This window comes from Fundulus heteroclitus, chromosome 10 (assembly GCF_011125445.2).
Source record: "Fundulus heteroclitus isolate FHET01 chromosome 10, MU-UCD_Fhet_4.1, whole genome shotgun sequence".
Taxonomy (NCBI): Eukaryota; Metazoa; Chordata; class Actinopteri; order Cyprinodontiformes; family Fundulidae; genus Fundulus; species Fundulus heteroclitus.
In genome coordinates, this window is record NC_046370.1 from 16106603 (window position 1) to 16132683 (window position 26081).

Sequence of the window (26081 nt, forward strand, 5' to 3'; positions counted from 1 at the left end):
AGACGCTTGGGATGGAGCTACAGAGGTCCAGAGGTCCATCTTCCAGCAGGACAACAATCCTAAGGATACAGATCTAAACATGCACATTGGTTAGAATGTCCCCAAGGTCCAGATTGAAATCTAATGAAGAAATTGCAGTTTCACAGACACTCTCTATCGAGTCTGAAAGAGCTTGCACTGTTTTGCAAAGAGGAATTGCACATTGCATTCTAAGTTTAAAAGACTCTGGGGTCAGCGGAGGAGTGGAGTGTGTTACTTTCACGCAAAAAAAAAACATGCGTTACAACTGCTCTAAGTGGGACAGCAAACACTCGGCGTGTGTAAAGAGCGAGCCCTGAACATCTCTCAGCAAACTGTGAAGCACTCCAGGAGAAAGGTGTCAGGAGACGAGTAAATACAGCGGCTTTACTCAAACAAGAGCAATCCGAGTGTTTGACTTTGCCTCTGAATGTTTCGACCTCTTTCTCCAGCGTCCTGTGGCTGTTCGTAGTTGTTTCCTTTCTCCTTTTTTTTTTCTGACCAAAATCATACTAGGCAAAAAAATAATAAACCAAAAAAAAATTGCAGGATTTTAATTTACCATGTATTTTGGTGCCATATTATGTCGTGGATTGTTCTGGATGACACCCACAAAAGAGCCCCCTCTAGTGTGTAGTGTTTCAGACATTACACCCCCCCCCCCTTCTCGCCTCACATGTAAACACAAAGCAGACGGAGCAGTGATGACGAATGCGGATGGTTCGGTGTGTGATGAGGACTAAAGGGGGGTGGTCTTTTCGTACGGGGACGTGGAGGAAAGACTGAACTCTGAAACGTGAGACATATTTCTGAATCATCTGCTGTAGGAGGGGCTGCCGCCAGCAGAACCCAGATGGGTGTGAAAAAGCCAAGAAAGCCTCTTCCTTACAGCTACATTCAGTCACAGGTAGACATCGCCGTCTTTGCTCCACAGCTCTCAGGAAAGTGGTGGATTAACCCCCAGAGAATCACTGTAACTCTGCAAAGCAAACGTTTATGATCTGAGAGAGCGTAATCTGGTGTTTTTGGGTCACAGTTTTCTTTCCTTTTTCCGCCACAGTCACTATTTGGATCTGCTTTTATAAACTCTAGCTGGATGGTGTATTTATAAAAGTGAAACAAAATATATAGACATTTTTAAAAGTGAGGGTCTGTAAGATAAGAAGTTGGTGTCTTTCCTCTTGTCAGCATGAGAAAGCTATTGTCAGACGAACAGTTAATAAGGGAAACACCTCTGATGGAGAAGATTTAAGCGTGGGGACTGAGAGGCCCGTCGAAGATGGCAGATTTTGTGTCTGATGAATTATTTCTACAGTACAGTAAGACCCGTAAGACCCAAAGATGTTGCATTTTCAGTTCTCTGGCTGATGCCACCTGTTGTTTATTGGAAAAAGTCCTGGTATTTCCAAAGGTTCATGAGACCAAGCACTCTAACAAGGTTAGAATCATAGATCTGACACCATACACGTCAATATCATGGCACCCCAAGGCGCCATAACATCGATCCTTCGATTTGAAGTTTTGCTGCTAAGGAGCTCAAGTTTGGTCTCATCTGAACGCAGCACAGAGCCCCAGTAGAGTTTAGTAAACTCCAAATGCTAATGCTTCCTATCAAGAAGTCTTTTTTTTTGTGTCATTACATCTTAATTAGCAGCTAGCTTATGGTGATCACCCCAACGTGTCACTCTTTGCTACAGTGCCCAATGGAGCCATGATATTTTTAGTTCAAGCACTGTTCCAGGAAGTGCTTGTTCAGTTGCTGTTTTCAGTCCAAGCCATTGTCACCAGTCCTGAATGTCAAGGCAGGTGCTTTAGACTTAACAACTTGTACTTATACTAAGTTTTAACATACAAAAGTTGGTAATGTAGTTTTTGTTTGTTCCTATTGTTTGACAAAGTTAGAAAATAAACACACGGCTGCGTAAGCATTGAAGAAGGCTCCACCGCCTTTTGGGTCATTTACCTGGCAGCGACTGAAGCAACAACAGAGTATCACTAAAGACGTTAAAAGTTTCCGTCTGCTTTTTTTAACCTCGTCTCACCCCCAAAGCTAAAGGGCTGTTTCTCTGCTTTCAGAGGCTCTGGATTTTTATCTTTTCACATGTACTACAAACTGCAAGAAATAGTGAGAAGCCCTTTTTAAACTGAATTTACTATGAAATTGTAAGATGACAGGAAAAAAAAAGGTCAGAATGGGGGAAAAACAATGTGAAAAAAAAATGAAAATCTGGAATTTTTGACATTCTCACAATAGCATTTGAGTCTGAACTGGACTTATCTATAAATTCCCAAACATGTTGACTGGGCCGTCGGTTGATTGTGGAGAAAATCTTCAGGCAGTGAAAACAGATTCGGGGGGAACTGGAGAGAGCTGCCATTCTCCTTAAATTTTCCGTATGGCTCAGAGCGGACCTTAGCCTTTTTCACCCACAGTGGAAAAGTGTGATGTGATCTGTGCAGGGCAGCAAAACTGTTACATTTTTAAGTCAAAGAAAAAAAATATATGAAGAGATCTTATTTGTTTTATGTGGTGGTTTGAAAATGTACCAAAATAAAGTGGATTTTCTTCAACCTAACATCCACATCCTGAAGTACTGCAAGATCGTAATGAGCGAGAGACAGGTGTCGTCTTGTCACCTGCTCAGGCCTTTAAACCTGGTCTGATCCTCTCAGCTATCTCCAGAGTCAGCCTTCCTCTCGTCTGGGGCATCTACATTTTTTCCATCTCTCCAGATTGGAGGCGGCTTTGGCTGCTGGCTGGCTGGCTTCAAGCTGTGGAAGGCTGCAGCAGGCCAGCGGGGAGGAGCTCCAGCATCTGGAAAAGAAGAAAAGCTGGCCAAAGTGCAAAGACAAAAAAGAAAAATCTGCTGTAACAGTTTTTGCAAGTGTCTTTCCTACACAAAGAAAAAAAAGGAATATTTAGGTATATTTGTTAACACTTCAGTTACATTTCTGCTGCTTGAAAAAGTTCATCAAAGGTGTAAAGGAAGAGGAGGCCATAGTTGTAGTTGAAAAGGGAAACCGTTTTTGTGGCGTTTGAACCCTCTGGGCCTCTCTTAATGTAAGGGTGTGTCTAGATGTGGGAGGAAAAGAAAAAGAGGAGGGCGCTCAGGCGTTGATGTGTCTGCTGGTCAGGAAGTACTTCAGTGTCAGATCTGCCTCTTTCAGCATTCAAGACCAATGTTATAAAAATTCAACCTTTATTGCAAGTTATTTCATTCAGAGATGATAAAATCTCTGAATGAGAGATTTACAAAGACTCTAAATTAAGCATTTAAAATAAATGTCACTGAAGCATTTATTTAATTCCTATTGTACTTTTTCAGGTTTATCAAGGGGTTTAGAAAGCTTTAGTTAGAACTTTCCTGCTTCTTGTTTACCTAGGTTGTACCATAATAACATTCATGTAAAAACATTGGGACACTATATGACAGCCTGTGTGTATTTCTACTATATAGGGACACAGATATTTAGGATAAATTTTAACAGTACAGAAAAATCTATATAAATAAACAATAAAAACCTACATTGTCTGTAAATACATAATTTAAAAAGCTGATTCTGACTCTGGTTAGGTCTAAATTATGACATCATATTCATTCCCAGTTAAAATGGCTAATATCACACATTGGTGGATCAGATCTGGTGCGCCTGGTTACAGCATCCTTTCTGAGTATTTTCTAGGCTTTCCTCGTTTAAACATCACACATTCAGTTTGGTGTCCGGCTGACAGTTGAAGTAAGTAAGAAAAACATTGTGGGATGAAAATAAAAACTGCTTAAAGCCATCAGAAAGACGATTGTAGCAGCTTATGAGTCTGGTTAAGGAGTTTAAGAGACTGCAAAAGGGTTTGAAATTGTCGATTTTACTGTAGAGAAAACGGCTCAGAAGTGAAGAATATTTAAGAGGTCTGTCTAAGCTAATTCACTCCGATGGCAGATTGTGAGACACTAAAAGAAGGCGTGAAGATTTGAAAGATCTTCTGCGCTCAAAGAGACCTCAGAAGTTTCACTCTCATGGGAGATGCAACCAGGAAATCTTTGCTATCCAAGAAAAACAGCTTAACCAGAGAGAATATAAATAAAGACCATGACTTCTGAAGTAATATTTAGAGAGATGGATCTAAAATTGAACTATTTGGACACCAGAAGAGAGGACCTGTTAAAACAAATTCAGGACAATTTAAACAGGCTGAACGTGCAAGAAACTCCTCAAACACCTCATAGCTGAAAGTTTCCTCAGACAGATGTCAGAAGCTGGAAGTGTTTTGTTATTTCAATCAGAGGGGGTGATTCTGGGTACTGGGGTATTTCCAACAGAAAGCACATATTTGTTTATTTATTTTGTTTATTGGGTAAAACGAGATTCGTTTTAATGTTTAAATACAATGATTGCATTTTTAAGATAAAACTTGAGATTAAACATCAATTTGAACATTTCTGAACAGAGAACTGAACATTTAATGGGGATTCCTGATCGTTTCCACAAGCAGCGCCACTTCTCTGGACAAAGATCGGTATTTACCTCCACTTACCAACACACGCAGTGAGCAGGATTGCCCTCCGGTGAAAGAGCTGCAAGAAAAAGTGGCATTTTGGGGTCACCAAGTCCCCAAAGCAAGCAGCGGACACAATCTACATACCGATCAGGTGTTTGGAAAGAATGGCGGTACAAATGATTTCCTGTCGTCACGTCACCAATACGTGGAGCTTGCTAAATGCCACTGCTACTTTTGACTGGAGCTAGATGTGCTTTCGTCATATAAGGATGACATCGGGGTCTTGCAGCAAATACTCCAGTTAGTTCAGACACGAAACAAACGAAGACTACCACCTCATGCCCTCTTACAAGATGGAAGGACAGTTCTGAACAGAAATGCATGTTAGAGTCACTCTTCACCTCCACCCACTATATGAAAACAGACAGAGACGTAACCTGAAGGTGGTTATAATATTTATAGGACTGGGATTCATTTAGATTGGAGTCCCACATGAGGCAGCCATCCATTCATCCATAATGTCTATACCTGTTTATCTGTGCAGGGTCAGGGACTGGTGCTCTTTCCCCAGCAGTCATTAGGTGAGAGGTGGGGTACACCCTGTTCATGTTGTCAGTTCATTACAGGGCAACATAGAGACACGCAGGACTAGCTATAAAAAAAAGCATGCTCACAGCTCACAACCATACCTAAGGGCAATTTAGACAGACCAATTAACCTAATGGTCATGTTTTTTTGACCGTAGGAGGAGTCTGCAGACAGATCCCACGCTGCACAAAGGGGAACTAAAAGTAAGTAAAATGTTCTTGAAATGAGTTTATTTGTCCTTCAGCAGGTAAATAACATTATCTGCCAAAGGAATGAGTATGTTGACCCCTAAAATAGGAAAATTAGATATACTGTCCTTCAAGAGCAAAAGTCTTATTCTATTGGCAGATCATTGAAACTTGCCTGCTCCAAACAAAAACAAATATACTAATTTAAAGAAAATTTTACTCAGGACCTTACCACAGCAAGGCAACATTGCTAACCACTTTGCCAGAGTGGCACCTAAGTGGTCTTTAGCTGCAAATGCTAACTATTTACTGCAGATAAGATGCTATGTACTCATTATTTTCACTTGAACCTCATTTTGAAAAGTCAGAATTGTCCATTTAATTAGTGATTTGAGCTTGCTCCGTGGTGCAGCTTGCCATGTGTCTAAATTCTGGGTGTACCCTGCCTGTTGTCTGTTGACCATTGAATAAAAAGCCATTAGCCCCCCACCAAAGAGAAAACTGTTGGGGAAGTTTTTGTTATATAAAGTGCTGTACAACTAAAAAAGTGTGACTTTGTGAATCATCTTTGTGGAAAAGATAAACCCGTGTCTTGAGTTTTATTGCATCACTTAAACAGTTTTTTTTAAATATAATATTAGAAGCTAAGTAATTTCAAACAGAGACCTTGGACGATCAGAATCAGTTTTGTTTTAGGCTGCAGAAATAATGCAGTCACGTCAGTGCACCAGATGTTTAGACATAGCAGCCAGACCGATCATCCAGTCGACTGTCTGACTCCTAGACTCCTGCTGAAACCGAGGATAACTATAACTTCTGAAGTTAGAGTTTAGGTTCCTCCCTGGACCAGTCGCTGAACACCAAAGGAAAGTAAGAGCAACCTTTCATGTTTGTTTCTCCTTCAAGCAATGCCCTTTTATCACGGCGGAGTAATTAGATGTTATGAGCTACCAAACTTCCAGCCATGCAAAGTCAGTGACGTTAACTCCTCCTCCCCATTTCTCTGCAAATTTTGAAAACTTTTTTACAGTTCGGCCTTCTCTGCATTAACGCACCTTCGCTGACAGATGTCAACCTGTGCTTTCTGTGTGTCAGTGCAAGCGTTTCCCTGGTTTGTACAGCAGGGCGATGAAAGCAAACAGAGCTGGAGAGGTACTGGCATCCCACCGTTCCCCTGGACAGAGGGTTCATTCATCCCCTCGGATCCCCCTCGGTTGTCCCCTACAGACCTCAATTTGTCGGCCAATCTGCCCACCGTTTGCTGAGGAAATGTTCACTTAGAGCAGGAAGTCTGTGGTTTCACTCCACACGTTTGATTTCAGCGGCTGGCCAAACAACACCGGGGTAAGGAGTCAGGTCAGAAAAACACGGGTGGGAACTAAACGCAAAGGAGCCGTGAAACCTGGCTTCACCCGCGTCAGATCTTCAAACTATTAGCTAAATCTTTTAAAACACGCACTTAGGTGATATTCAATTCAAGCATTTGCTGACATGCATGATGTCAGGCCCCTATAAGCTCATTTTAACTATCGTAAAAATCATAAAAAGTATTTCAAACAACTGACAATATGAAAGAACAGCATTTGGCATTTTAGCTGAATCACTGAAGAAAGATTTTCCCATGTTGTTTTTCTTTTATATAAAGAAAAAGATGCAACCTAGTGTTTTACAAAAATGCCACAAAAGTAGAACCTTATAACAAAAAAATGCACACATCAACAGAGGAACGTTCAGTCCACATTTTCAAGCACATATTAACGCAAATTTACAAGGAAGGGTCAAAATCTGCATTGATGATGTACAAAACAAATCACTGCTGATACTGACCTTCACAATAATATCATTAGATGGGTATACCTTTGATTTCCATAGACATGGCCATCATTTAAACAGCGCTAGCATATCACTCATTGCCAGAGGCACTGTTGTCGCGGTGGCTGTCCGTCACCAATAATGAACAACGTCCTGAGCACCGGCATCATTGGAAACCCGAGAAGCACACATTTCTGAATCAGTGTCATGAAATGCATGAGATATTTCTTCTTTTTCTGCTCATTTTGTAATAGTTCAGCTGATGAAACAGCTAATTTCCAACAAGGACGACCAGAGCAAATGCAGTTTTCAGGTGAGGATTTCATTCATCGAGGGAACAAAAGATGTCCAAACCAACCTGGTCCTTAACCCCAATCTTGCTTTTCTTTTTTTTCTTTTTTTTGATAAATTTATAGGTGGATTTGCTGGTTTTTCACAAACTATTGTCCCGCTGTATGACCCAAAAAAAGCTTAAAGTCACAAACTGAGGACCCAAAGTTCTCCTTTAAGATTTCCTGGTAGAGAGCATAATGTATGGTGCCACTAATCACAGTAAGTCATCCTGGTCCTGAAGTGGCAAAGCAGGCCCCTATCATCACACTACCACTACCATGTTTATCAGTTGTTAATTCGGGGAGAACGCCGGGGCTAAGTAGGTAAAAGAAAAAATTTAAATAATTTTGTTTATGCAAATAGTTTATGCAATAGTTTGATGGTTTTTACTCTGCCTGTGGTTACTCTCAAAGACATGGGAACGCTGTTACCGTTTATTAAAAAATAACCCATTCTATGTAAATAGTCTCGTCCAAGCCTGACTGCTTTTTTACTGTTGCTGTTATTTTATGACAGGAAACAAAACTGGTTTGGCCCCTGTTGTGCCGACTAACTGGAAACTTAGCCTCCGTTTAATAAAAGTTAAGATGCTAAGAGTTGCCTTTTGCAGGCAAAACATTTCAGTATTTGCTGGTCGTCACCTCTCACAGGATCCTGCTTCAAAATGTCTGAGATAAAAAGTTCACGGGGGGCTTATCCCCATTAACACCAGCCCAAGGTCTAGATACGAATAAAGAATTATGCACAAAATCTAATTAAACATTCAGGCTCCTTCATTTCAGAGTTATTATCTTAATAATTGTACACCTAAACTAAAGAAACGGAGAACTTTTATATAATAACAATAATAATAATTCAACACATTAAACAAACAATACAAATGAGAAATGACACCAGCCTATTGGATTGTAGCTGCGTGGATGCTTTGCTAAGTCTTGCTGCACCAAGGTTTTGCACTTTCTTTATCGTCCTGCGGGGGAGGCAGTGAGCAGCATTCTCCTCACAGTTTCTTCTTGGCCTCCTGGGCCAGCTCTCTGGCCTTCTTCCCCTTCAGCTTCTTTTTGAGGAGGAGTAGGTCGATGTAGACGATGTGATCCAACACCGTGGAGGCGCAGAGGAGTCCGCCGTGCAGAGCGCCTGCAATCCCACAGCTGAACACATCTTGGCCTGGAAAAAAAGCACAACCTAGACACTTTATTCTGCCTTTTTTTGCTCACTTATAACAGTACTTTTAATAGTAACAAAACAGTAAAACCTATACTGGTGAAGCCAGTACACAGCATGTGTTTTCTCGCGTTTAGAACACGTCACCCCCCTTTCAGCATGTGACAGTTTGGACAACACAGTCTTTTAACAAATTCCCTCAGTCACAAAAAACGAAAAAGAAACAGGCTGTGCTTGGAGAAGTCGGATTATAAATCAAGAGCATTTTTCACACCTGAGATGTAGAGATTTTTTACAGGAGTGCTGCATCTGTTCCTGGCTACGGTCTCAGCATAGAATCGCTCCACGTTGTGCTCGGCGGAGTACATGGCTCCACGCTGAGCTCCCAGGTAATGCACGTTGGTCAGAGGAGTCGCCACATCTTGGAAAACGAGCTGTTTGTGGGGAAAATGTGGAATGGTAAGTTTATTTTAATTTTAATTTTTTACATTTCAACAAAACAAAACAAAAACTTTTCTGTTGTACACATTTTGACAGACTTACCTTTTCTTTGATTTTAGGGAATACGGTGCAGGCCCAGTCAAAGAGGTTCTTTGCAAATCTCATTTTGTAGTTGTAGTATCCATCACCTCTTTTGCGCACGGAAGTATCCTTCCACTCTTCAAACCATTCGTACTTGACCATGGTCAGTATCGTCATGCAAGATTTTCCTGAAGGCACAACAAACGGGCAACGTGAGGTGTTACCGTTGCCTCCTGGGTCATTCTGAGTCACATTTCATTACAGAAAAAAACAGATTCATGTCTCCATTTTTTGGTGTCAAAATCAGAAAAAGGAGCTGCTGCGTTTACCTGGATGACGCGTGTTGGCTTCAGGATCTTTTGCTGACGGTATCGTGATGAACATCATAGGGATGTTATCAGGTGCCTCCTCTTTGTTCATTGCAAAAAAGTCCTCCATCCTAGCAAATCAGTCATAAAAATATGCACAGTTTGAATTCTCCTTCTTCTTTTCAGTTTGCACAGTTTGAGTCTTCACTGAACTCTTGAACTCTTTTGAAGTTTTTACCATTTTCATTTTTGTCACACTGCAATCAAAAGCTTCAGTGTGTTTTATTGGGATCTGTTGTAACTGACCAACACAAAGAACCATTTAATTATTTCTTATATAATTTTATTCTTAACTTTGATACTGCAAAACTAATTCCAGTGCTCTTAATTGCCTAAAGAAGTTATTTAATCTTCTTTATGTTAGGTAGGAGGTGGGGTGCACACTAGTCAGGACACCAGTCCATCATGGGGATAATCACCATGCACAACACCCTCACAAACCTGTCATGATTTGGGCTTTGGTAAGGAAACCAGATGCTTGTGGAGAACATGCAAACTCCATGCAGAAAGTCCCCAAGCCAAGATTTGAACCCAGGACCTTCTTACTGCAAAGGAACCATGCTACCCAACTGCATGACTGTGGAGCACCTCCCCGTTTAATTAGTAAATTGATAAATATAGCTTAACTTCAGCAAAGAAAAATAGGTTTCTGTGATCAGAAGATCGACATCCTGAAGACTAAGGAACCAGCAGACAGATAAGGGATACATTTGTGGAGAAATTTAATACAGGGTTAGGTATAAAAAAAGAGCAATATCCCAAATAAGAATGTTGTTATCGATATAAAGCCATAAGTAATTTGCGGCAGCCATGAAGGGGACTGATCAAGCATGAAGAAGAACTAAAACCCCACATCAGTCTGAACATGCAGCTCCCATCAGGTGGTGGTGGTGGCAGCATCATGCTGTGGAGATGCGTTTTGTGTCCAACTTAGGGGGCCTGGTCAGAGCTAATGGGACACACTAAACTAAATTCAGGGTAATCCTGAAAGAAAACCTGTTAGAGGTCACAGAAGACTTGACACTGGAAAAGAGAATCAGGTATCAGCAGGACGACTACCATAAACACAGCCAAAGCTGCGGTATATCGGTTCAGATCAAAGAAGATTCAAAGTTCAAACCTAAATCCAATTGTGAATACAAGTATGTTCTCAGTCTGATATGAAGGAGTTTTTGTTATTTAGCTGTAAATAATGAGCAACATTTTCTGCTTTTAGGTGTGTAATGCTGGTAAAAACATACCAATAAAGTTCTTTAACAAAGTATTGACCTGAAGGGTCTGGATAAAAATGAAGATTAAACTTTTCAGACTTATTTATAAAGACTTTGAAAGCGATGTGTCCTTTTTTTTCCCCCCACTTTACAACTATGTTGGTCTATCACACGAGAGTCCCAAGAAAATACGTCGAAGTTGGCGTTTTTGAAGTGACACAATGTGAAAAAGTTCAAGGAGGAAAGACGTATGTAGGGAAAATGTCTAGTTTCTCTCCCTTTACAATAGCGCCCTCTTGTGGTCATATAAAAAGGATAAAAAATATTTTCATGTGTCTTATGTATGTTGTGTTTATTTGTCTTGTCCCTAGAAGGGCTTTTAAAAATCTAAATCTAAAATACTGCACTAAATGGAATAACGATAAAAGAGTTGCCATTGGTACTACAAAACATGTTTAGATACAGACAGCAGGGGGACTAATTCATGGCAGAAAAACATGTTAAACCTAATTACAATGCTGTCAGTCTCCCAGAGAGCGTACTTTAGGCACAAAGGTCAACAGAACCTTGTCTTCTGAGGCTGTTCTGATGGTTCTGTTATAGCCCTTCAGCTTATTTATAAAGTTACTAAGTGGTTTGGGTGAAAATCCATTGAGCAGTTGAATTCTTTTTAAATATATCCACTTAGCAAGATCAAAAATACTTAGAGTGAGGTAACCTGAATGGGTTTTTGTGTGAACCTTTCAAGGCCTGGTTGTGGAGATTTTTCCACTGGTTTGAGAGTCTGTGGCCTCTCAAACCAGTGTTTTTGGTTAGTCTGTGGCCAGACAGTAGCTGCGTGAGACCGGTGTGATCAAATCATCGACTTTAAGAACATCTCTGCACAATCGAAGGTCAAGAGTTTTCTCATTAATTGGAAGCAGTTATTGTTTGAACAAACAGTTTTGCGGATTTTTTTAACATTTAACTGGGAGTCTAATGTAATTCTCAAGTATCTGTATGTTTTCTTTTTTACACTCACGACTTATCCATGTCATTGTCCTTGAAGAGCCAGAAGTTTGTAGAAACAAGACCCAATTCCTCCGCAGTTCCGTCAAAGCCGGAAAAGATCAAGAACGATCCTCTGCCGTGTTTCATCATGTTCAGTCTTTCCTGAATACCTATGAAGGGGCAGATTCATAAAAAACTTGAGATATCTTTGCCGAGCGCTTTTCCTTCAGAATTAGGCCGTCCCTAGGGATACTAACCATGTTTGACCTGAATCTCAGGCGGTAGGAGTTTCTGGAAGGTGGTAAAGACGCCGCAGTTTGAGACCACCACAGGTGCGTGGACCTCCACTTCCTCCTGGCCCTTCTTCACCTTCACGCCTGACAAACACACCAAACGTAAAGTCTCGACCGTGGACTGGTGAAGATGACCTGGTCTGAGCTCTCACCGTAGGCCGCTCCCTGCTTATCAACCAGGATCTGAGAGACGGGGGCTCTGACCAGACAGTTCCCTCCATATTTCTGGATGGTTCGGATGATGTGAAAGGCGATCTCGCTGGCTCCCCCTTTAGGGTAGTAGGCGCCTCGTTTGTAGTGATGGATGAGGAGGGCGTTGATCAGAATGCTGGATTCCTTCGGAGGCACACCTAAGCGAGACATGAACGACACTCCAAGAAGTTAATTCGAGGGTCTATTTATTGATGCTACCTTTTGATAAACCTGTAAATGTAGTAAAGTTAGAGACACACCATAGAAAAAGTAAGAAAAGACAACTTGGAGGTCCTTGTTATTGGTCAGGGTGTTCAGGAAATCAGTTGCAGGCGTGCCAGAGAGGCGAAAGACTGGAGAGACGAGATCTGCGATGCCTGACTTCAGCAGGAATAAGGAGACCCACTGAGGAATCAGCTTCATGGTTGCCAGGTAGTGGGTCTTTTTAGCCGAGACCTGTTGGAACATTAAAGTTGTTGTTTTGTTTTTTTCATTCTTTAAATGTACCGTCACCGTAAATGTTAGATTGCCTAACCCTAACTCAATACCTTCATGATTTTGAAGAATGTCTCAATAGCCTCTGTGTCGTCGGGAAATTGCTTCATCAGGTGGGCTTTCATCTCGTGTTTCCCGGAGAAAATCGTGTACTCCCTCTTCTCATCTCCGAGGCCAATCTGGACGGTGTCGAAATGCGGCTGTAGCTCCTGAAACTCGAGCTGGCCCTCGGTGATCTGGTCGAAAGCAATTCGAAGCAGACTGTTTTCATGGACCTGACCGATGTAATGAAGACCTGAAGGAAAAAAAGAGTGCCGGACAAGGTCCTCAGCTCATTTTTTTACCAAAGTGCCCACAAAACACATTATATTTTTTATAAATCCAACAAAAGGACAGCCGGAGCACCATTGCAGAGAAGGACAGAAATAAAAGAAAATGCAAATGGAGCTGAAACCCTATCTGTTGTTCCTGTGTAGGAGCAAGACAGCGCAGCCAGCTGTTGAAGGAAGTTAGAAAAGTAGCAGTTAAAAAAAACAACAACCTGTGAATCAAAAACACGTTAAAATAAGTTTGTTCTAGTGATTAACAGTTTGGTCCAGAGTTAAACTCACCTGAGAATCTGTGGCAAGATTAGAAAAATTATGCTCACAGGTAGCTTTAATCCAATTTGACTAATTATAGTCATTTTTTTGATTTTGCAAAGAAGAATAGGTTAAATAAAATCTGTTTCCAGATATGCAAAGTAGGTTTAGACAAAGTATATACCTCGAAGTATTGATAAAGGGGAACTGAATACTTGTGCACAGCACAGTTTGCAGATTTAATTTGTTTGGAGTGGGGAGGAGTTTTGAAAACCATGTGCAGTTTTTGTTCGGTTTGACAATTCTGTACTTCCTGTTTTTATTCTGTCCCTTAAGATGGCAATAAAATACATTCAAGTTTGTGATTCTACCATGACTGAATGTGAAAAGGTAAGAGTATGACCCTTTTGATGGGCACTGTAAATTACTGGTTGTATACTTGGCTTTGGGAAATGTTGTATTTCTTCTATTCTCATTTTATTTTCATGGGATAGTCGGAGGAGAGTGGGACCCAACTTTCCTTTAATCGTGAACCACATTAGTTTTTTTCAAATGAGATGAAAAGATCTCTTACCAACGTCAAACTCAAAGCCTTTCTCTACATAAGTGTGGCAGCATCCTCCGGCCTGGTCATGCTGCTCCAGGACCAGAACTTTCTTTCCTGCTTTGGCAAGCGTGGCCCCCGCTGTCAGTCCACCAATCCCGCTTCCGATTACAATGGCATCCAGGTTCTGGGGCACTTTGTCGACACTGAAACCTGGACAGCAACACGCATGAAGGTCTTTAGTTGACACATTTTCTTTTCCGCTTAACAGTCTTACAAAAGTGCTGAAATTGACACACCAGTATCTGTTACACAATAACTGTGTTGTATAGCACAGTGTGAAGGTTACAGCGTACACCTTTCAGGTCATAAATACAGAGATAAAGCTCAGCTGTGTGCGGATGGCAACATACGGGCCTGTTATCAAAATCTCCCATTTCCGATCTAATTTAGATTAAAACACACATAAAAACGTTATCTTACTTCTGCTTATTTAGATGTGATCTCAATTCTGATTGTTGACACAGCAAGGAAATCTTCATATAAATATGTTAGTACAAAATCCAGAGTAATCAGACCAACAGCAAAACAGTTTCAGGCTAATTAGAGATATATATTAAACGCTATGTATGTTCAGTGGCATCAGAGATCTTTGCAAGAAAATGAAAGGAGAAAATATAAACTCATAGAGAGAATTCACCAAAATAAATACAAATTTCAAGAGGAAATACATTAAACTTAGGGTGCAGCGGTTTTATACCACATTCACCATGCAAGACCGCAGAAGGAAAAGCAGATTTAGATTTGCCGCAGAGCGTCTGGATAAGTCAAATACTGGGAGAATAACGTCTGGTCAGATGGGAGCCAAATATTGAACTCTTTGAATGCCATTGCATGCTTTATGTTTGCAGGAGAAATTATGTTGCACTAAAGCCCAAAAATATTAAACTAAAAGTCAGGGTTGGAGGTGAGTACATTATGGTGTGGGCCTTTTTTTTCAGGGAAAAGTACTGGAATTCTTTTTAAAGTTATATTATTATACATTCTGAAGAGCCTCATTTGTTAGATTAAAGCCAACTTTTGATTTTTGTTGCTTTCAGAGAAAGAAAATCAGGCAGCTGGGATATATCTGAAAATCTATAGAAATAATTCAAGGTAAAAAAAATAAAAATCTGGAAGGGGCTCCCGGCCCTTTAAGATTTGAAGGATTTTTATGTGAAAAAGAAATTGTTCAAAACCCCATCGGGTGTGTAACTAGAAGTTTCTCATAATGGGAGACCTCTCCAAGCTTTTAGTACTAACAAAGACATTCAGTCAATGGCTGCAGGGAAGCACAGCTAGCAGAACTCTTCCCCTGCAGTAAGAAGGCCTGTGATCTCTCTGCAGGGAGTTTACGCGTGCTCCCTGTCCACTTTGGCTTCTTACCACAATCAAAAAAACATGACTGGCTCTCTAAATTCCCTCTAGGTATTAGCGCTCTAGGTTTTTTTGTCCTGTGTGTCCCTGGGATGGACTGGCGACCTGTCCAGGGTGTACACCACCTCCTGCCCAATGGCTGCTGTGTACAGGCTCCAGCACTCCCCTCCCATCTTAAAATCCCCTTTTGTGTAACGTCAATAAGTCCATCAGAAATACATTCACTTGACTAATATGTTGGACGTGTTCAGTATCTGCATTAGCTTTACCTTGTTTGATGACTTTGTCTCTCTTCTTCTGGTCAAACTCGCGGGGTCCGGGCGGTCTCACAGACTCCAGGGAGAAAGGACTGGGCTTCCCGAACAGGTACCAGTAGGTGCCGCCGGCCCATACGACTAACCAGACTAAAAGAATCAGGAGCCACATTTTTTGGGCAAAACGCAGGAAAAACCTCGCAGCTTCAGCTGATTAGTCTGCACAACAGATCTCTCTGAAGGCTCCTTTTATTGTGCTGCTGTGCCGGAGCCAAAGGTCCGGGGACTGATATGAGACACTATCTGGGTTACAAAAAGCAGTAAAGATAAAGCAATGAAAGACCCACTTTTCTTGTAATAGCAGAGCATACACAGACCTTGGATAACCACGGCGCAGACGGCAGCATGAAATAATGTCTCGCTTTGTTTTCTTCATCACGTTTTCCCCTAGTTTTGCTCACTTTTTGATAAAACGTGTCAGGGACAACCTGTTGAAGCTATCTGCCACCTAGGCAGCAACAAGGGGTGTTTGTTTATTTAACAAATATATATATATATATATATATATATATATATATATATATATATATATATATATATATATATTTACATTTCTGTTTAACTGTAAAAAAATGTTTTGCTCAGCTTGATTTTAGATCGGAGTATCAAGACGGTCCAAAGAACTGAAAGAGCGGTACAGATTAGATAAATGCTTGTGAAACGGCTCTTATCTGATAAGGCAATTAAGATAAGTTACCTCCACAGATCTGCTTAGACTTTATACATTTAGTGCCCTATGTCCTTACAACATTGCAGCTGATTGAAATCAGCGAGTTTCAGAACCCAGGTCAGAGTCAAACATAGGCTTTGTCAAGAAAAGAAAAAAAAAAAAACGTTTTCTGTGAAGACTGAAGCAACTCGCACCACTTACGTATACGTGATTCTGTCATACCTGCATGGCTGTCCCTTCCTCGTGGAGAACCTTGTGTTCACACATTTTCTCACAACTTTGGAATATTAAATAGAGCTTTTTTTGTGGTAGACCAAGGCAAAGTAGAGCAGGATTTTGGGATAACGCTCCACCAGTTTTATATGTCTATAGAGTGAAATTTCTGCTGACTAGTATACTCCCTGGGTTGTGGAGTGTTTAGTTCCCTCCATTTCTGATTTACTCTGAACAGCTTCCCTGTCCCTGCTGAAAACATGCATTCCCACAGCATGATGCTGCCCTCACTGTGTTTCCAACTGGGGATGGTGTCTTCAGGGAAAATTGCGGCATTCTGTGGGTTTTTATAGCTGTGTGACTCCTCATGGGTCATTTGACTCCTGATGGCCTTCTTTCAACAACAGCGTTCTTCTTTGGCACTCTGCCATGAAGGCCAGATTAAACCTTGACCTTTCCGCTGCATTTCTTGCTCTTCTTAAATCTCTCTGTGTTCTCTAGCATACCTCAGAGGCCTTGACCGAACAGCTGGATTCACATTGATATTAAATCACACACAGACCAATTATCAATTAGGGGCATCAGCGTAAAGGAGTCTGTCACAAAATTTGCGATTGCTGAGTAGCATTTTGCAAAATACTCAACGATTTTATAATGTTGTGGTCATTTCTATTTTATTTTTACATGAGTATTATCTCTATTTCTATAATACTAATACTAATAGAGTATTATCTCTATTACTAATAGAGATAATAATAGAGTCTATTAGTAATAGAGGATTATCTCATTTTATTATGTTTTTAACTTGTTTTGTTGTTGTTTTTTTTCAGAAGATTTTAAATAATCCCTATTTTATTACATTTTGTGTTATTTTTGCCTCATGTCATTCATTTTTAGGCATATATTATCATCTGTTTCATGTTGTAGAAGTATTTTATTTTATTTTATTTTTAATCCAAACTTTAGTTTCCTAGTATTTTATAGAATATTAATAGTACACTGAATTTATACACTTTCATCAGCTGTGTAGCTTTTCTAAAATTCAAAAATCTACTTTTCATGAAGTTTCAAAAGTGCCCACCAACCATGTAAATCCCACATTAGTGTCTTAAATCTGTTGTGAGATATTCAAGTTTTCTTTATCATCATTTGTAAAGCACTTTGAAACAGTGCTGCAGTTACATAAGTGTTACACATGTGAACACATTATAATTATATATATATATATATATATATATATATATATATATATATATATATATATATATATATATATATATATATATACATACATACAGTTAGAGCAGTTTAAATTAAACTTTATTAGAAAGTGCATGAGTCCCTTTGAGGTTCGATCATCCTTCTTCTAGTCTGGAGGTTTACAAGCTTCACAACTATTTTCTTTTTTTTTTTTTTTAACAAAAGCAACAGAAATTGGACCTATTGGAGTCAAACTGAAACTAATTGGATGGAGCACCCAGATTGGAAGCTAATGAAGAGTGGAACAAGCTTAAAGTCTTTGAAACAGGAAGCCACCCTGTGTCAACAGGCCAGTCGGACCAAGCGAGCTGAACCAAAGAAAATCCTATTAAGGTTAAACTCAGCAGGAGGATAGAAACTCCAGTGGGTTTGCCCTGTTATGCACTGTGACATGGGTCGGCAAACTGCTGACCAATGAACATGTTTTCCCTGCTCTTTGATATAAGCCAAACAGGTAAAAAGGCCTAAATGTCAAGGGGAAAAAAAACAGACAGGTCAGAGGGAGGATATTTACAGCTATTTTTATTTACAAATTAACCCAAAGTCATACTAATACAGTGCTCATAACAACACTGATACACGCCTTCTGTTTCTTTCATTTATACATTTAAACCAGGAAAAAATGCACTACAAAGCAACCGACTCTGACAGAAATACACGGATGAATGTGTGCTATGTTATAACGCAGCCTCCTTTGTCTCCCTTGTACGGGTTCTTGTCATCTGAAACGCCCTTGATCAGCGGATCGTTCGGCAAGAGTCCCTCGACGAAAGCAATGGTTTCTGCACAGTTCGTACTCACCTGTTGAGAAGGAAATATATAAAAGTATGTGAACATGTTATATATATATATATATATATATATATATATATATATATATATATATATATATATATATATATATATATATATATATATATATATATATAAGCTGTAGCAAATAAATGAGAGCAAGGTTATTAAAGTTAGATACTCACTGGTGTCCTTGGTGTGCTCACTTCCTTTTTCAACTGCTCCAGCTCCATTTTCAAGATTTCCTTATCTGACATATCCCGAGCCATTCTGGCTGCAAAAACAAAACAAAATCCTGCATTCAAAAAGTGTTAAGAACAAAAAAATGTGACTTTTGTAATCTAGTCCCCAGGGTTTCTACCTATTCATCCAGATATTCTTTAATTTATCAAATCCTAAATCAGAAAAGCAATAAAGTCAACGTTTCCCAGGTGTTTACCTGTTGAATGGCGGGGTCCCCGACGCTCAGAGAAATGTTTCGGCTCCCAGGAGCTCCTCTACTGTGTGCCTTCCTGCGGTCCGGTCGCCTCTCCTCACTGGCCGATCTGTGCTGTCCCAGTGCTCCTCATCCACAGCTGATCCCTGCCGCTGGCTTTGGTTTGAGGTCGTCACCGGATTGGAGGACCTGATGTCACCAATCCCCAGTGATGAGATTAAACAATCAAGGAACTTAACTCCTGAAACAGGAAATCACTCCCGCAAACCGCACGCAGGAAGCGAGAAGATGACATTCAAATTGTGAATTCAGAGCATCATAGTGGGATCACCATGATGTCAATGCGAAGAAGGGAATTTTGCACCTTGCAAAATTATTCCCGCTACTTGGATTTTTTTCACATTGTGTCATATTACAAACATAAACTTCAATTAATTTTATTTGGCTTGAAGCAAAGTTGTGCATACTTGTAAAGAGGAAGGAAAATAATACCTGGTTTTATAATTTCTTTAAAAATAAGATCTAAAGTGTGGCCTGTATTTAGGTTCACCTCATTGCAGTCTAATACTACCCCTAAATAAAATCCAGTGTAACACTGCTGACAGGTCAGGTCAGGCTGTAGAGAAGTTTGGTTATACTTAAAGTGGTGATTTGGATTTAAATTTTTTATTGGAAATTTTGCACTTTTTTTTGTTAACACCTTCAAAAAAGTGTCATCATTATAGATAATGTTATACTTCTTTAAAAAAAAAATCGAAAAGTATTTTAGTCAGGAGCACACGTCTTCATTTTTTTGTTGTTATTTTCTATTTACAACACACTCTTCTCATCCCCTCCATATGACATTTGATGTGGGATACATGACAAGCTGGTGATCCGCAGCTCAGCCTTCGGCAGGACTCACTCTAAGCCTTTTTCAGGATCTGGGTTAGTGCTCTGGATTACCCCCACACACGTCACATGGATTATCAGTGTGGCGATGCTCCTTATGAACTAGCACCCAGTGAGCTGTCTGCCTTTTGTTTTTGTTTTTTTGGATAAAAAGAAACAGCAGTTCGCAAGAAAGGAGTGTTTTTTTGTCTTGCGTTGAGATGTTTTTACAGTCCAGTTCAATCCAGTTTATTTCATAACAGTGATGTAATTGATTTTTAACCAGGTTTATGTATTTATTTAATTATCATCAATATTTTAGTATAGTATATATTTAATATTTTTCCCTATGATTAATGAAGAAATCTGAATTACTTCTACTCCTGTAATTTGTAAAAATAGTCTTACTTACTTTTGATTAGAATCAAGAATCTTATCTACTTTAGATTCTAGATTCAAAAGATTTGCAATAGGTTTTTTTTCTTAGTTATCAGTTATAATGAGGACATATACAAACACATGCCTAATTTTATTATTTATTTAGTAGATTATGTACATATATATATATATATATATATATATATATATATATATATATATATATATATATATATATATATATATATATATATATATATATACATTAGATGTAATCTACTGTAAAAAGTGAGAATTTTACCTACAGAGTGTTAATGATAGTGGGCCGTAAACAATTTATTATTATTATTATTATTATTATTATTATTATTATTATTATTATTATTATTATTATTATTATTATTATTATTATTTACCTGGACCAATGAGAAATATTCATTTAGTAATTTATTTATTAGAAAACCCTGAAATCTTCTGTCAAATTCTGTATTGATTTATTATATATTGTATGTATATTATATATGTATTATAACTAACTAACGTATACTTTTAAAGAACCTGTTGTAAAAAGATGGAACAATGTAATAAGTGAATGTGTCCTCTAGATGGCGTGCAAGAGGGTAGTTTTCGATCTATCTCAACAGCTGGGCTTATTTTAGCCAATCAGAAGACACGTTTTACCTGGGAACTTCAGTAACTTCAAAATAAAAGCTTGCCTGTATTCCTTTAAATAGCAGCCGCCGTCGGCAGTAATAGCCGCCGGTCTGTCGAACCATAGACATCATATACGTATGTAATGTCTATGTGTCGAACCACCATACGCTGTCAGACCAGCAAACACCTACTTTTTATCAGCCGACGTTTACCAGTCAGACCAGCCGCTCTCTTTTAATTTGACACGTAAAAGACGTTCGCGGCCCGGAAGTCCAAGCATCCGGTACGTCCACCCGGCGGATGGAATCGCTCCTGAGCAACAACGATGGCAGGTCCAAGTAGGAAGCAGATGTTGAGGTTTCTCTGCCAGCTCGGAGCGTTCATTCTGACGCGGTTCGGGTTCTGGAACTGCTTCAGCATGCTGATGCTGTTTGCTGAAAGGGCGGACTCAAAGAGGTGAACACCGCGCGCGGGGGGTCGTTAGACGCGGAGCACCCAGCTAGCATTAGCTCACAGAGCTAACTGTAGCTCAAGGCAGCTTCTGTGTACAGGACAGCTTTCTGGTTGCTTCGTGAACAGCAGATACATGTTAGAAGAAGGGATATATATATATATATATATATATATATATATATATATATATATATATATCAGGCAACTTTTCATCTTATTTATGTCGTTTGTGGATGCATACAAACTATGCTGTATTTTATTTGTAGAATAAAACAAACTCGCCTTAAAGCTTCCTGTAAGTTAGGATTGCAGTTTATGTTTAACCTGATAATATTTTATATATTATTTGAACGGATCCTGGCCAAAAACTGACTGTGATTTTATTCCCCCCTGTGAGTGGGCTGCTAAAACCCACACATCCACGCCCTTCTAGTTTATCCTGTAATTATATAGGTGCTGTAGGGCGGGACAGAAAGAGGCTATTTTAATACGTCTTGTTACTTGGCTGAGTTTTAATTTAGCCCACAAAACAGCAGGACTTATGATAGCACCTTTTTTTTAATTTACGTTCCTGTAGTTTATCAATAAGTTTGTGTTAGATTAGATTTTTATTTTAGCTGTCTAAAGTAAGTAGCAACCCTGTGTACCTTTTTTAAAACAAAAAAAAAGCATAATGGCCAACTCCATTGCATTGGTGTACAAACACAGGATAAGTCATAAAGCAAGTAAAATAGACGGTTACATTTTAGAAACTAAGTCTTCTGACCTTCTCTCCTGTGCAGAAAACCCGACATCAATGTACCGTACCTGTATGTGGACATGGGAGCAGCCGTCCTCTGTGCCAGTTTCATGTCGTTTGGAGTGAAGAGGAGGTGGTTCGCTCTGGGTTCTGCCATCCAGCTGGCCCTCAGCACTTACGCGTCCTACGTCGGAGAGCAGGTGTATTACGGGGAATGGCTAAAGGTGTGTGAAACGCTTTGACTTGCAGCTGTGCTAATATAAGTATTTTTTTTTTTCTGGTCATGGTCACAGATCAGCGGTGATGTTCTGCTTTCTGTTAGGATCATCATCATCTAGTACAGGGGTCAGCAACCTTTGTAACCCGCAGAGCCATTTTTGCCCACGTTCCAGCTAAACAAATTTTGTTTAGAGCCACAAAAGTTACACCTCTCTTCAAAACAAAAGCTTGTTTTTATAGTTTATTATAGGAAATTTGTTTCATTTTTTTTATTAAAGACCAACAGTATTTTTATGTTTAGCTTTGATGCATTTTCTTCAATTGGACATTTGATTTTTATAGCAAATGGCATCAAAATTATTAAAAAGCAAGTCGTTTGCAACCTATTGACAAGAAGATACTTAATTTAGCTATAGTAAAATATTCCATACACCATTAGTTTCTTTCCTTCTGGAAATGTTATGCATATATTCCAGAACTAAATGCATCCTAAATCTAGCAATTTTAAATTACCTTTACATTTAGAAACATTCACCAATTATTTCCTCTCGTATTTTTGGTCTAAGTTTTTAACAGCCAAAGCTGAAGGTGTAAAGAGCCACATGCGGCTCTGGAGCCACAGGTTGATCAAGTGATCAAGTTAGGGCCCATTAGAAAGCGACACAAGCTGTTTGCGAGGATCTGTTTGGACTAAAAATCTGAATTTGGAAAATAGGCTGTTTCCGTCAAAGAGCTTTTTATTTTCATCCATCCATCCATCCTTCCATCAATCTTTTGGATTCATTCATCCATGTGTCTGTTCATGGATCTTTCTGGCCACCCAACCATCGATCTAGCAGACAGCTAGATTGATCCTTCCAGCAGTTCCTCTATATGTCCCTCCTACAACTCCTCCCTCCCCCTACCTAGCCATCCATTCATATACCCTGACTTACTCTCTTGCACCCCTTTTTTTTTTTGCAGGTTCCATATTTGACTGAGTCTTGAAAACTATGAAATATTTTACTCGCAAAATACGTAGGAACCCTTCCATTCAAAACCCTGATCCCCTGTGTACCTGCAGGTCCGGATGTACTCCAGGGCGCTGGCCATCATCGGAGGCTTTATGGTTCTCGCCAGCGGAACGGGGGAGGTCTACAGGCAGAAGGCTCGTAGCAGATCCCTGCAGTCGACTGGCCAGATCTTTCTGGGAATCTATCTCATCTGCACCGTAAGGCACAGATCGGCGCAACCTCTACGGCTGCAGGGAGAGGAACATGCACTCTCTGCTGTAGATCCCGGATTGGTTGTCTTACCTGCGCTTGCACGTTTTCTCCACTAGGTGTACTCGCTGCAGCACAGCAAGGAGGACAGACAGGCCTACCTGAACCACATCGTGGGAGGAGAGCTCACTCTGATGCTGATAGAGGTGCTGTTTGGGGTTCTGGCTCTGGCCTTTCTCACGGGCTACTACATCCGCCTGGCCGCTAAGATCCTGGCCACCATCCTTCCTCTGGTGATCCTGCTCATCGACGGGAACCTCGGATACTGGCACAACAACCGTAAGGTGGAGTTCTGGAACCAGATGAAGCTGATAGGCCACAACGTTGGCATCTTCGGCGCCGTTCTCATCCTTGCCACCGACGGGTAGACTCGCTGGCTCGTTTTTTTTTTTTTTTACAGACAGAAGCGTCTGTGCAGAGTGAGATTGTTGCGGCTGGATCGGTGCCGAAAGCCGCCGCTGTCCAGCAACACCTCAGGATTTTTAAACCCTCGGCTTGGGAGAGCGTAGACGGTTCAACGTTAGCTACCAGTTGGCAGCTTTGCTTCCGCGAGGAATAAAACAAGTTTCCTTTTCTTGTTAAATGGCGAAAGGTTTAATTTATTTGGTTTCTTGTTTACATTCGTTATGCTCTGAACCATTACAACATAAGTGAGTATTATGCAGGGGGCTTTTACTTCACTGGGAAAGGCTGAATAGTTTGAACGTTTATCTTAATACATGTTTTAAATACTTCAATGGAAACTGTTATATAATAGAATGTTGTTTCTAAACTTGTATATATGTTTTTCAATAAACTTAAAGATCATAAGAATATTGAGTCAAAGATTATTTGTGTAATAATAATAATAATAATGCTATTATCTGCCACTTTAAGGTGTTTGACAGATTAACTGTCTGACACCAGTCAGGTTTTTCCCAGCCGGTACTGATTTTCTTTTTTTCTTTTATGAACATGTAAATTCAGATTTTCTCGGTTAATTACGTTTTTTTTCTAAGGACTATAACACTTGAAAGTAAACAATAGATTCTTCAATAGATGTTTTGGCTTTGAATCCAACAGAAACAGAATAAAGAACAAGTTTCTCTCAATTTATGATTCAAAGAATGTGGCCCTAACCTTTTTTTTTTTTTTTTTTTTTTTATTAGTACAAAAAAATCCACATATGCTGTTGTTTACTGCGTTTAAAGATCAAAAACTCTGGGGTTTCTTTGTTCTGATCCTTTTAACAAATAGAGGAATAAAATTTCCATAACCGATCAGAGCCGATTCAGTGAAAATTTGTAATCTGTGATAATTATATTTTTCAAGGATTTTTCATATATTAGGCAGTGAAATGCACATCACTTTGGAAGTAAGGACAAAAAACGCTTGTTAAAGTCAGAATGAGATTCATTTTGGCTGATTTCAGAGCTCTGATTTTTTTGTAGAGGTCTGAACTGATTACTGATTTTAGACCGTTCTCATTTGACTTCAGAAACTGTAACACAAGACAACAGAAAAGAAAAACACTCCTAATATTTTCTTTTTTAAGCCCTGCTGTGATGATACAGCAGTAATTATATTAGGAGCAGATGTGACGTCATGCTGTGGGTTTTTGTGAGAGCATTCCCTTGAAAATGGAGTTTAAGAAATGTAAAACACAGACATGATTTCCCAATTAGCAGCTTTTATGCAGTGTTTTAAACACTGTAGATCCCTTACCTTAACGCTGAGATTTTTTCCAAAAGCTTCCCAAATTCACTATGTCCAATGAAAAAGGCTGAAACTTCAAATGTATAAACCACAGCGGCCTCCTGCCTCTGCTGAAAGAAGCGTCGTCCCTCTCCTTTGCAGCACTCGCTTGACGCTAGAAGCTACGTATGGTGCGTTCGCTGTTCAGAGGAAATGCGATTTCTGAGTTACAGGCCGGTCGGTCAACAGTCGAGCTGAAAAGCCGTTCAGTGATTGTGTTGCAACAACATGGCTGAAGCAGAGCAGGTATTTCATGTCACCCCTTTAACCTGCAGCAGTCTCCTTGGTTTTAATAGGTGCCTTTATTACTTTATGCAGCAAGTGGTGGCGAAGCAAAAAAAAACACTGAGATTACAAAAGATGCTTTACAACCGCAAAGCTGTTATTTAGTAGTATTTTATTTAATTAGGCTGCTTAAAAATCTCACGCAGCCTGAAGATTTTGGTTCTTTATAACTTTGGTTTGGTTTTTCAGACAGAGTTACAAAATTCCTAGTCCTTTTACACAGGTCAGGCTTTAAATCTAAATCTTGCAACAACAGACCATAAAGCAGAGGATGAATAAATGGAAGTATTTTTGCATTGCTCCAACTCCTTTTCCAGATCTGTGGTGCGACACAGAAACCATTTTGAAGCCGGCATGTGTCACCTACAGAGCTGTTACATTTCAAACCTCTATATAAAAACATGGAAGACTGAACAGATATCATTCATCCGTAATTTTAAGTAAAGTAAAGTTTTTGGCTCTATTCTTTCCATGGTTGGGGTCTAAATCACTGTGCGCTGCGAGAAGTTGTGACTTGATCCACTGGACAAAGTTTCCCGGCGTAGAGTTAACGTTTTAATACCAGTTCTGGATTCAAAGAAGCTGTGAC

The 26081-nt window shown here is 39.7% G+C and overlaps 3 protein-coding genes across 3 annotated transcripts; 1 reads left to right on the top strand and 2 right to left on the bottom strand.

Annotated features, from left to right (window-relative positions):
* Window positions 1–7539: 7539 nt before the first annotated feature.
* Window positions 7540–15948, bottom strand: si:ch1073-13h15.3 (inactive all-trans-retinol 13,14-reductase). Its single transcript, XM_012871693.3, has 11 exons — window positions 15483–15948; window positions 13828–14010; window positions 12726–12967; window positions 12438–12633; window positions 12138–12335; window positions 11950–12069; window positions 11724–11862; window positions 9453–9562; window positions 9145–9311; window positions 8876–9035; window positions 7540–8604 (listed from the first exon to the last, which is right to left on the bottom strand). The coding sequence occupies exons 1-11, from the start codon at window positions 15637–15639 to the stop codon at window positions 8438–8440; spliced, it is 1839 nt and encodes a 612-aa protein (XP_012727147.2). The 5' UTR covers window positions 15640–15948; the 3' UTR covers window positions 7540–8437.
* Window positions 15949–18175: 2227 nt separating this feature from the next.
* Window positions 18176–19047, bottom strand: gngt2b (guanine nucleotide binding protein (G protein), gamma transducing activity polypeptide 2b). Its single transcript, XM_012871694.3, has 3 exons — window positions 18902–19047; window positions 18648–18736; window positions 18176–18471 (listed from the first exon to the last, which is right to left on the bottom strand). Exons 2-3 carry the CDS (start codon window positions 18729–18731, stop codon window positions 18343–18345), a joined length of 213 nt encoding a protein of 70 aa, XP_012727148.1. The 5' UTR covers window positions 18732–18736; window positions 18902–19047; the 3' UTR covers window positions 18176–18342.
* A 2026-nt stretch (window positions 19048–21073) lies between these two features.
* tmem101 (transmembrane protein 101) lies at window positions 21074–24286 on the top strand. Its single transcript, XM_012871723.3, has 4 exons — window positions 21074–21256; window positions 22036–22216; window positions 23275–23421; window positions 23533–24286. Exons 1-4 carry the CDS (start codon window positions 21126–21128, stop codon window positions 23839–23841), a joined length of 768 nt encoding a protein of 255 aa, XP_012727177.1. The 5' UTR covers window positions 21074–21125; the 3' UTR covers window positions 23842–24286.
* The last annotated feature ends 1795 nt before the right edge of the window (window positions 24287–26081 follow it).